This window comes from Penaeus japonicus, unplaced genomic scaffold (genome assembly GCF_977035675.1).
Source record: "Penaeus japonicus unplaced genomic scaffold, GWHDUDI00000001_assembly GWHDUDI00000005, whole genome shotgun sequence".
Classification (NCBI taxonomy): Eukaryota; Metazoa; Arthropoda; class Malacostraca; order Decapoda; family Penaeidae; genus Penaeus; species Penaeus japonicus.
In genome coordinates this window covers 23,827,199-23,839,698 of record NW_028234407.1, presented here as the reverse complement: position 1 = coordinate 23,839,698, position 12,500 = coordinate 23,827,199, and the positions used below count along the sequence as shown (strand labels likewise).

At 41.9% G+C, this 12,500-nt stretch overlaps 1 protein-coding gene across 1 annotated transcript in view; it reads right to left on the bottom strand.

Moving 5' to 3' along the window:
- The window catches only part of LOC122249334 (uncharacterized), a 147,612-nt gene that overhangs the window by 2,687 nt on the left and 132,425 nt on the right, over window positions 1–12,500 (bottom strand). The window contains exons 4-12 of the mRNA XM_043010098.2: window positions 12,383–12,500; window positions 11,827–11,938; window positions 10,542–10,658; window positions 8,583–9,149; window positions 8,005–8,133; window positions 7,190–7,435; window positions 2,183–2,431; window positions 1,342–1,572; window positions 829–983 (exon numbers count right to left, since the gene is read on the bottom strand). The exon at window positions 12,383–12,500 is cut by the window's right edge and continues 213 nt beyond it. Of these exons, the coding sequence (XP_042866032.2) occupies window positions 829–983; window positions 1,342–1,572; window positions 2,183–2,431; window positions 7,190–7,435; window positions 8,005–8,133; window positions 8,583–9,149; window positions 10,542–10,658; window positions 11,827–11,938; window positions 12,383–12,500 (1,924 nt within the window). The remainder of the gene's footprint in view (window positions 1–828; window positions 984–1,341; window positions 1,573–2,182; window positions 2,432–7,189; window positions 7,436–8,004; window positions 8,134–8,582; window positions 9,150–10,541; window positions 10,659–11,826; window positions 11,939–12,382) is intronic.

Sequence of the window (12,500 nt, the reverse complement as noted above, 5' to 3'; positions counted from 1 at the left end):
ATACACGGGGAAAAAAGTGGTTTTAATTCTAGAATGGGTAGTGTTGAGACAAGAATGGGTTGTTTGATACACGGAAAAAAGTGGCTTCAGTCAAGAATGGGTAGTTTTGATACTCGGGGAAAAAAGTGGCTTTAAGTCTAGAATGGGTAGTTTTGACACACGGGAAAAAAATACATTAAGTTCTTGGTGATACAACAGAAGGTAGAGTGAATCGGGCAATAATCATTTCAATATCTTAATTGGACATTTTTACCGAGATGGGATTGCAAGGATGGCTGGATGGATGGAAGGCGGAATGGCTCGATGGCAGGATGACATGGAGGGAGTTCTGGCTGGATGGAGATTGTACGGGCCACCGGGTGCTTAAGGCCTGACAGGGAAGTGTTAGAGGCCAGAATGGGTATGTTGATCCCCAGAAACACGTGGCCTACCGAAAGATGGTAGTTTGAGACCACGGGGGGTGACAAAAAGTGGCTTTAAGTTATAATGGGCCGATATTGACAAGGGGCACCACATACATTAAGTTCTTGGTGATACAACAGAAGGTAGAGTGAATCGGGCAATAATCATTTCAATATCTTAATTGGACATTTTTACCGAGATGCATTACTGATTATTTTCACTAATGATGTAAAAAATATTCAAAACAGGAGTCTGGGGAAAGCTAAGTTTCACACTCGACATGTTTTTACTGAGAGAATATTTGCATATTACGAAGAGACAAACACAAACAAACACACAAACACACACACACACTCAAACGCACACACTCACACACACACACACACAACCACAACCACACACACAAACAAACACACACAAACCTACCTATAAGGAACGAAGGACGACTCCGAGGACAGGGCCGAGATGACGTCACCGAGGGCCGACAGGGACTTGTTGATGGAATTCGCTTCCTTCAGCTGGTCCGAGAACGCGCCGCTCTTGCTGACTCGTTCGCTTCCGGCCAGGTCAACTAAGGTCAGCTGTGGAGGAAGGGAGAAGGGGGGAAGGGGGAGCGTTTGAGATGGGGTTTTCATATAGATCTTTATGGGGAGAGATGGGAAATTAAAACCTCAACGCGTCTACCGTTAACTTTAACATAGACAGAACTAAAAGAAAGAAAGACGGCGATACTAAGAACATAGACAAAAATAACGTAACGCCTTATATATATACATATCTGTTCAATAGTATAACAAAACTGTACAATCCACAACAACCACAACACAAAACACCCACAACCACAAAAAAACTACCTCAAACAAACAAACAAACAACCCCCCTCCCTCCTCCCCGCCCCCGCCCCCTCCCGCCATCAGAAACAAAACACGGTCGCCTAACCTTTCCCCTGAGAACCGAGCCCGTCTGCTTCGAAGTGACGCTCAGACACACGGCGATGAGCAAGTGCGACCTCGAGCTCTCCACGTTCATCTTGGTGGCCGCCGTGTGTCTGTTGGCCAGCCCTTCGTCAAAGGCCCTGCTCAGGTCGCTCGCCGAGGACACGCTGCGCACGGACGCTCCTTGCACGTGCACGGCGCCCTTTTTGTCGCGCTTGATCTCCAGACGGTCGTTCTGGATGGAAGAGAGGTAGAGACGGTTGAGTGGCTGGTGGGTGGGTGGGTGAGTGGGTGGATGGATGGATGGATGGAAAGGTGGGTGGGTGGATGGATAGGTGGGGGAGGGAGGGAGGGATGAATGAGCACACCGTTGGGTGGGTGGATAGGTTCGCACCGGTTCGTAAAAACCTGTTCTTGATATTCATTAATCCCGAGAACCGGCTGTTAGTTTAAATCAGGGGTTCTCACTTTTTTGGACACCTTTTACTTATAACTTATATTGGTAGACCCCTTATAGACCTGTTACTGGCTTTTGTTAGTCAAAAACACGACTAATAACAGATTTGATGTCTGGTGGAGCTGAACACAGGTTCAAGACGAACATCAGCTATATACAGTCTGTTCAGTATTAATTATGCTTTAACCATAAATTAGACATTTTTTTTTAATTTGGTAAAAGTAACAAAAGTTAATCATTTCATTTGCTAAAGACTGCGGTAGTGAGAGAACCTGTTGTTGGTGAGACACAACCCTAAGATTCAAAGATAAATAGATGAATAAATAAACAAATACACATCAATAAAAAGATAACACAAAAAGTGAAAAGAAAAAACAAAAAAACTCACATCCGCTCCGACCGCCGGCTTGAGGAGATCGATCAGCTTATCGTTGTACAATTCCAGCATGTACGTCGACACAGCAACCTCATGCCGGGCGCGCCCTTCGTCCAAAAGCTGGAAGAGCCTCGTGAATGCCCTGGGCGCGATGCCAGGTTCCTCGGGCGTGCCCAGCATGGTGTAGGTCTTGCCGGAGCCGGTCTGCCCGTAGGCCATGATGGTGACGTTGTACCCATCGAGGGCGGACTGAACCAGGGCCTGCGAGGGGACAGGAAGAGGAATGCTTGAGTTACCCCGAAGATCAAAACAGAGAACGGTTAGAAAATGGAAATGCCTTTCAGTCAAGAGGAGAGACTGAAAGAAAAGGACAAAATACGCTGTATTCCTGTAATGATGACGGATAGTCTTGTTATAAATAAATTCGTATTTCGATTCAGTCAACTTCCATACACATTTCCATAAAATTTCCATGAAATTTCCAAGACAATTGAAGACACTTACTCTAACAACGCATCCAAATGCGTTACACAACGTACAGAGTTTGTCTCATTATGATGAGCCATTCAAAGCCATTGTCTATTTCTCACATAACAAGCAAAGGCATAGACACAGGCAGAGAGACAGACACACAGCCACAAGCAGGCACACACACACACACACACACACACACACATACACACACATGCACGCATTCGAGCATATTAAAAAAAAAAAAAAAAGAAAAAAAATATATATATCTAATATCAATAAACAAGTAACAAAACCTATAAATAACCTCATTAACCAACGAAATAGTCAACCACTTCGGCGCAGTGGCACTGTGCAATAGCCTTCAGATATACATTTCAAGTTTGCATTGAAAATTGCCTGCTCGTCTCGCACGCACAGCAATGACGTCAGAGGAACTTCACATCACACTTCTTTTCACAAGATCAAGCGACCGCGAAACACATGTTTTTTTATATATCGACTCGTCCCATCTTTAAAAAAAAAGTAATAAAAGGTGTATATATAAATAGGGACGAAATATGAATATATTTTAGACAATAATGAATAATAGCCCCAGGGTTCTACTGAGGGAGAATTCGTTCGTGTTTTGGAATGATAATAATAATAACAAAAAGAACAATAACAGTAATAGGAATAACAACAATAGTAATAAAAACAATAACAAAAACTATAATAATAGTAATAATAATAATGAAAATGATGATAAAATACTAATAACAATAATAATGATAGTAATAATGATAATAATAATGAAATAATGAAACAATAATAATAATAATAATAATAATAATAATAATAATAATACCAACAACAACAATAATAATAATAATAATATCAACAACAATAATAATGATAATGTAATAATAATGATAACAATAACCAAAAAATAAAAACAAAAATAACAGTAATAATAATACCAATAACAATGATAAGAACGAACCACTAAATTCGTATTGACCGCCAATAAAGAGGAAAGAAAAAGAAGAAGAAGAAAACGAAAAAGAACAAGAAGAAAAGAAAGAAGAAGAAGAAGAAAACGAAAAAGAACAAGAAGAAAAGAAAGAAGAAGAAGAAGAAGAAAACGAAAAAGAACAAGAAGAAAAGAAAGAAGAAGAAAAAGAAAAAAAAAAAACACTAAAGAACGATCGTAAAAGTCGCGGCCATGACTCATGACTGGCGACGGAGGCGAAAATCAGGCTTTTAGCAGGAAGCTTCTCGGCGTGAGGAGCGGTGCAAGGATTCTATGAATGAGATGGAGAGGCGAGAGAGAGAGAGATGGAGGGGAGGGGGGGTGAGGGAGGTAGGGAGTGAGGGAGGGAGTGAGGGAAGGAGGGAGGGAAGGGAGGGATGGTTGAGGGAAGGGGGGAGGGAGAGGGAGAAAGAGAGAGAAATAAAAAAATAGAAAAAGTTAAAAAAAAGAAAGAGAAAAAAAAAAGATAAAAAAAGAAAAAAGAGAGAGAGAAAAAAAACAGAGAGAAAGAGCACCGTACCGAAGGATGTGACGCCCGCCCCTCGACCCAAAAAGAGTCCCCAGCATCCTCAAAGGCACAAGGAGGCAGCCAAGGACCCTGGTCACCATCCTACGTGACATCCTCTTTGTCAAGCGGGAAAGGTCAGCGACTCCGATCGCGCGCAGAGGGAATCCTTGGGAAGGGAAGCTGCAGTCCGCGTGGATTATGTCCCTTTACGCGCATGGGATGTCTACTTGGTTTTAATATATATAAATATATATATATATATATATATATATATATATATATATATATATATATATATATATATATATGTATATATATATTTATTATATATATATGATATATACATCATATATTTATATAAATGAATAAATATATACACATACATATATATACATATATATATATACATATATGCATATACACATACATACACGAGATATGAAAGAAAAAAAAATACGATCTCCATTAAAAAAAAAAAAAAAAAAAAAAAAAAAAACGAAACGCGTTACCCTTTAAACAGAGGAAACGTTTATCCCCACCAGAGCAAACCTCACGGCTCGATCCACACTCAGCCAAGCGATCTCCCCGCCGCTGGAACCATTTCTCGAAGTCATCATGAATTGACTTGTCTCGATTCCCTCGAACAACGAGCGAGCGCTTCGGACTACCGAGCTGTCATCCTTTGGGACTATTATCTCTCGTGGCTCTTCGTCATCTTCGGGATTTCAGCGTTGTTGCAGACGCCGAAACTGTCGTCTTCAGCATGGCAGGAACTTCGCCAGGATTGAGGCACTTTAAGGTTTTGTCTTTAAAACAGGACTTCGGCGGATTATTCCAGTAGTTGGAAGGTTACGGGGCTTGGTGTGTGGAGAATCTGGGAGTCTACTTTGAAGGTACACCAAAGTTGTTTCGCGTTAACAACGCGGTATAGCCAAAACTTGGATATTTTTCGATCTGTTTTTGTACATTTATATCTACATCTCTCTCTTTCTATCTCTCTTTCTATCTCTCTTTCTCTTTCTCTCTCTCTCTCTCTCTCTCTCTCTCTCTCTCTCTCTCTCTCTCTCTCTCTCTCTCTCTCCCTCTCTCTCCTCCCTCCCTCCCTCCCTCCCTCCCCCCTTCTTCCCTCCCTCCTCTCTCTCTCTCTCTCTCTTTCTCTCTCCCCCCCCTCTTTCTCTCTCTCTCTCTCTCTCTCTCTCTCTCTCTATATATATATATATATATATATATATATATATATATTTATATTTATATACTGCGTATATAGATGTATGTGCGTGTGCATACGTAAATATAAAGTAAGAGAGGAAGAGAGAGAAAGAAGGGGAGAGAGAGAGAGAGAGAGAGAGAGAGAGAGAGAGAGAGAGAGAGAGAGAGAGAGAGAGAGAGAGAGAGAGAGAGTGTGTGTGTGTGTGTGTGTGTGTGTGTGTGTGTGTGTGTGTGTGTGTGTGTGTGTGTGTGTGTTTTCATTCTTCCCTCCCCCACCCCCTCCCCCCGCCCACCACGCCCATTGGGACGAGGCCGCCACAGCCCCTTGGCGCCGCCTATTGTCTGTGTGTGGCCTCCTAAGGCCTTGCTAATGATCACACTTCAGAAGACAATACGCAATGAAGTTCTCGCGCCGACAAAAACACTTTTAAGGATGACAAAACTTCCGTGTCTGTTCGATCGAGCAGAAACTTCTCCCTCCTTCCATTATTCCCAATCTCTCCCCTTCACCTTCTTCTTCTTCCCCTCCCCTTCCCTTCACTCCCCTCCCCTCCCAACCCCTTCCCATCCCTTCACTCCCCTCCCCTCCCCTCCCCTCCCCTCCCCTCCTCTCCTATCTCTTCTCTTCTTTCCCTTCTCCCCGTCTCTTCCCTTTCCCTCGTTCTTTTAAAACATTCAAATAATCATCGTATTTCATATCGTATTTCATCGTATTTACTTTCCTCAATTAATCAACAGACGTTAAAGATATATAGACACCGGCAATCTCTAAGAAAATAACATCTTTTTAACACTTGCTGCCATAAAAAAATCGAACATCTTTTAAGGGCTAGCCACCTTTAAAAAATAACACCTTTGATAATCTACATTTTTTTTAGCACTTTTAAACAAAATAGTACCTTTTCACAATTAATCTTAAACCGTCTTCCCACTCCAACACACCAGAGTCTCGAGCACATCTCCGCTAGAGTCTCAGAGCGAAAAAGCGCTTCGGGCGTGACTCCGAAGGTCGACCTTGGCAACACCTAGCCACTGGCCAGCGACCGCGCACCAAGGTCAAGTTTCTGACCTTATTAATAATAGGGCATCGGCGAATCTTCGACTGTTGGATTATCATTTGGGAAAGATAGCTTTTTTGTGCATGTACACGCACGCACGCACGCACGGGCTGACGGACGGACGGACGGACGGACACACACAAACACACACACACATATATATGCATATCTATATATATACTGTGTATATATATATATATATATATATATATATATATATATGATATATAATATATAATACATATATAATATATATATATAAATCTATATATATATATATATATATGATATATAATATATAATACATATATAATATATATATATATAAATCTATATATATATATACCAAATATGTCTATCAAAACTAAATCACAGTAATAATAAAATCATAAAAGTGAATAATAACAACACTGAAAAAAACACAAGTTAGAAAAAAAATCTAAGAAAAGGAAATAGGAAAACTTATAATAGTAATAATCACATGCGTGTTCCCCCGATGTTTTAATAGGAGACAAAAAGGAAGAAAAATGGAGATGAAAAGGAAAAGGAGGTGAGAAAGAAAAAAATAATAATAACAATAAAGAAAATAAGTCCAAAAATAGTACATATAGCAACAACAACAACAATTATAGAGGAAATATAATACCAATGACGCTGCTGATAAAAAAAATAAAGTTAACATAAAGATAATAACAGAAAGAACAATGACAATAGTAATAACAACAACAAAAATACAAGAAAATAAATAAAGAATCACTCACATGCGTGTCCCTGAAGACAGCCTGTTGGTCCTCATGCGGCTGGAACACCCTGTCGAACAGGAATGACCTTTGACCTCCGCGCTGGGTGCTTAGGCTCACCGAGAACTCGTCCTCCGCGGTGACCACGACCGCCGACGCATCGCTGGACCCCCCGCCGCTCCCGCCGCTACTGCCGCGCCGCCGCTCCGTTTCCGTGAGCGGCCGGACGCGACAGAACACCCGGATTTTGCCTTTCATTTCTTCGACCTGAGGTAAGAGGGAGGGAGGTGAGAGGGGGAGGGAGGTAGGGAGGGATTTGGGAGGGAGGGAAGGAGGGAGGGAGGGAGGGGAGAGGGGGAAGGGAGAGGGAGAGGGAGAGGGGGAGGGATTTGGTAGGGAGGGAGAGGGAGGGAGAGGAGAGGGGGAAGGAGGGAGGGAGGGGAGAAGGGAAATGGGGAAGGGAGAGGGAGAGGGGGAGGGATTTGGGAGGGAGGGAGAGAGAGAGAGAGGGGATAGTTTTATTGTTTATTCATATATATATTTTTTTCAATGGTGTTATTTTAGGTTGATTTGGAATGTCCATACATACATACACATATACTACATACATTGAAAATAAACATACAAAAATACCACAGACAGGACTATCAATTTGTCCATCAATTGCTATTAATTTATCCACCACAGACATAAATAACCATCCATTTGTCCACCACATACAAAAATACCCGGCAGTCTACCCACCACATACTTCAACCATTATCACAAACATCAACTTCCACATTTGCCCAATTACCCGATTACCCGATTACCTGATTTCCCAATGACCCGCTTACCTGATTATAGTACTTCTTTCTGAGAACTCTTTCTCTGTTGAAATCTTCAGAAAGTACTCGATGCTCCTCTAAGATGCGGGAATATTGCTCGTTCAACGTCTTCTTTTGCGTTAATATTTCCTCGTAGTCCTTAAAGACAGAGGGATGCTGGGTTAATGTAGGTTGTGACAGGGGATTTTTTGTATATTATTTATTTATTTATGTTTATTCGTTTTTTTTATATAGAAATATTACGTGTTGTTTACTTTTTGTTGTGGTAATTTGTATTTGTGGTACGTTTTTTTTTCTTTTATTGGTAAATCACATTAATATGTCATGTTATTGAAGTTTTTTTTTTATATATGTGTAGTATCTCTAAGGTTTAATATGTGTTATGTTTATAAATATGTTTTACTAATGCCAACCACAATCATAAATTTCTCCCTTTTCTTGCTAAAATAGAATTATTCTTTTTTTTATATATCAAGTCTTTATATATATATATATATATATATATATATATATATATATATATATATATATATACATATATATAATCTCAGTTGCTCTTCCATTACTACGACCAGGGTAACACACACCTGCAGCTTCAACATCATATCATTGAGGTTCTCCTTGAGCCTCCTGTTTTCCTCGTTGAGCGTGTCGAGGTCCAACTTGAGCATGTTGCACTCCTCCTCCTTCCCGGCCATGTACCTCTCGGCCGCCTCGAGTTTCTGCGCCACGAGCTCCATCCTGTTCTCCATCTCCCTTATATCCCGGTCGTGGGTCTTCGTGCTCTCGTTCTGGTGGTTCCTCAGCTCGGTCTCAAGGTCGTGGATGCGCTTCTTATAGTCGTCCTCCCTGGCGTCGAACTCGGTGCACAGCTGACGGAGTTTCTGGGTGTCTCCGGAGACCTTGTACGTCGCCTTCCGCAGGACTTTGACCACGTCGGGATCGTCCGTCGACGTCTTGGTCTTGGCGTTCCCGTTTTCTTTGAGGCTTCCGTTTTCCTTGAGGCTCGCGTTTTCTTTGAGACTCAGAGGGGGTTCTTTGTTAACTTGGAATGTCGCCGCCGGGTCGTGGATCTTGCTGGCTACCTCCGAGAGCTGGGACTTGAGGGTGAAGTTGTGTAGCGTGAGTTCGTCGCGTTGTTTCTCCAGCTGAATCTGGAATTATAAAAGAGGAAATTGTTTATGTTCGTATGCAATTTCTCTTTCCGTCCTGGAATATATATATATATATATATATATATATATATATATATATATATATATATATATATGTATACATATATATGTATATATATACACATATATATGTATATGCTTTCTATTCCTTCCCTCCCAATCTTCCTCCTTGCTCCTCCCCCTGCAACCCCTCCCTCACATAAGGGAGAAAAAAAACAAAAAAACATTGCATTTGCAACGTGTGTGTGTGTGTGTGTGTGTGTGTGTGTGTGTGTGTGTGTGTGTGTGTGTGTGTGTGTGTGTGTGTGTGTGTGTGTGTGTGTGTGTGTGTGTGTGTGTGTACATGTACATATGTATGTATATATGTATGTATATATGTATGTGTATATACATATATATACACATGTATATGTAAATGTAAATTCACTTATATATATATATATATATATTATATATATATAATATATTTATATATATATATATAATATATATATATATATATATATATATATATATATATATATATATATATATGAATATACATGTATATATAAATATATATATGGAAATATATATATATATATATATATATATATATATATATATATATATGAATATACATGTATATATAAATACATATATATAGAAATATATATATATATTTATATTTATATACATATACATACACGCGCGCGCGTTATATATAAACACACATCATACAACCCTCAACCCATCCATTTCCAACAAGGAAGTCCCGGACCAACCCGACGCCACGCCACGCTCCGCCACGCCCCCGGCCAGAGGAGCCAAAAGCCAGCAAGACCCCCAAGCCAGCGTAGAGACAGGAGCGAGGCTTCGAAGAGAGGTAGCGTGTATCCTGTTGTGGGGTGGCTGCGGTAATCAGGGTGGGATGAATGGGGATGCATGTGCGTGTGTATATGCATGTATGTATGTATGTATATGCGGATACCGCCCGTGTTTATGTGCCTCCCACCATCTCCCTTACCTCCCTTCCTTTACCCTTCCCCTCCCCTCCCGATATCCCCCCCTCCCTTCCCCCATACCCTTGCTACCCCCATCACTTTCACCTTACCCTCGCCCCCTCCCACCCACCCCCTAGCCCTACTCCCCTCCTCCCCCTTACCCCCATCTCCCACCCCCTCCTCCCCCTTACCCCATACCCCTCTCCCCTACCCCTACCCCCTCCTCCCCCTTACCCCCCTCCTCCCGCTTACCCCCACCCTACCCCCTCTCCCCTGCAACCTTACCCCCTAACACCACCCCCACCCCCCTCCCACCACACCACCCCTCCCACCACCACCACCTACAAACAAATAAACACCAACATCAAAGACGCGCCCAAAACCTCACCAAGTTATTATTCAGGCGATTAATTTCCTTGGCGGCGTCCAGCGGCACCTTGTCCAGCCTGTCCTTTTCCAGCTGGAGCACTCGCGTCCGCAGCTGGCTGATGGTCATCTCTCGCAGCTGGTGTGAGGGAGAAGAAAAAAAAAGAGGGGGAGGGGGAAGGGGGAAGGGGGGTGATGTTGGTTTTAGATTATTTTGTTTCTTTGAAGGTATTTATACTGATTATCTATATCTCTATATATCTTTATCTCTCAATCGAGGTAGCTGGCAAAAAGTTCCTTTCTTTAACTCTATATAGTCCTGACTCTTATTAATAATCATAGGATTCCTATCCATAATCAACTTATTTCAAGATGGTCTATCGAAAAACTAAAGATTTTAATTTCCATTAAAAAAATATATATGATATATATATAAAAAAAGGACACAGGATATACTCTAAACCACATCATCTCAATTTGTCTACAGGCGCCATGACGACACAATTACTTACATACCGCCAAAAACCTACAATATAAAAAAATACACAAGCCTCATTACCGCCCGTGTCCCAATGATATACGTGTCTCCAAGTGTGTCCCTTATTAACGAGTGTATCCAGGCTTGACGAGTATGTACTCGTCCTTACCGACTTCATCCTTGTTGGGCGAGTGAAACAGGCCTTGGCGGGTGTGTGTCTAGCTGGCGTTTGAGTATTTGCGTTTGTGTCTATTTGGGTCTTATTGGGGCTAAGTTGGTGATAATTGCGGTTGGTCTGTTCTTGTTTGATGGCTAAAGGATACTTGTGTGATGTTTAGTGAGGACTTTTTCCTCATTCTCTTTCTTTCTTTCTTTATTTATTTCTTACTCTATCACTCTCACACTCTCTCTCTCTCTGTCCATCTCTCTCCATCTCTTTCTCTTTCTCTCCCTCTCTCTCATTCTCTCTCCCTCTCTCATTCTCTCCCTCTCTCTCTCTGTCATTCTCTCTCTCATTATCGCCCTCTCTCATAAATCATCTCTCGCATTCTCTCCCTAGTCTCATTCCGTCCCTCTCTCAAAAACCTCATCATAAAATCAAAATCTCTCATGAGTCCATTAAACCCAATCATACACACACAAAAAAAGAAGAAAGTAACTCGCGATACAAAAAACAGAATCAAACAAAGCCTCAGTATTTCTCTTATTTCAAAGCTAACGTGGGCGGCGTGTTTCTCGCTTCACACTCGTATGCCTCTCCGTGGGCGTGTTTCGTTTTCACACACACTCGTATTTCCTTTTCCGTCTCGTTTCTCGTTTCTCCGCTCACCTTGAGTTCGTCGACGAGGCGGTCGTTCGAGTTGACTGAGTTGAGGGATTCGAGCGAGTTGAGGGTCGACTCGTGCTCGATGTGGAGGCTCTCGAGGGCGCTGCCGACGCTCCTGTGGGTGAGGGGGTGGGTGCGAGGGTGAGGGAGAGAGAGGGTGGAGTTAATTGGGGTATTTTTTTATTTCATTTTATTTTATTTTTTATTTATTTATTTGTTTATTTTATTTATTTATTTATTTTATTATTTTTTTTTTTTTTTTTTTTTTTTTTTTGGGGGGGGGAGGTTTTGCGTGTGCTTGTGATTGTGATTGTGATTTTGTGTGTGTGTGTGTGTGTGTGTGTGTGTGTGTGTGTGTGTGTGTGTGTGTGTGTGTGTGCGTGTGCGTGTGCGTGTGCGTGTGCGTGTGCGTGTGTGTGTGCGTGTGTGTGTGCGTGTACGTGTTCGTGCGTATTCGTGTTCGTGTACGTGCGTTAAGGACGGCACATACACAACTCAAACCCCCCAAAACACCACAATATCTCCCTCAACAAACAAACAAACCAAACCAACAAATTACCTGACGGAGTGCTCGACCTTGATCGCCCTCTGGTTGAGCTGATGCTGCAGCGCCTCGTACCTCTCCTTCATCTCCTGGAAGCACCTCCGCGTCTGCCGGTGCGCACATCGCTCCAAGT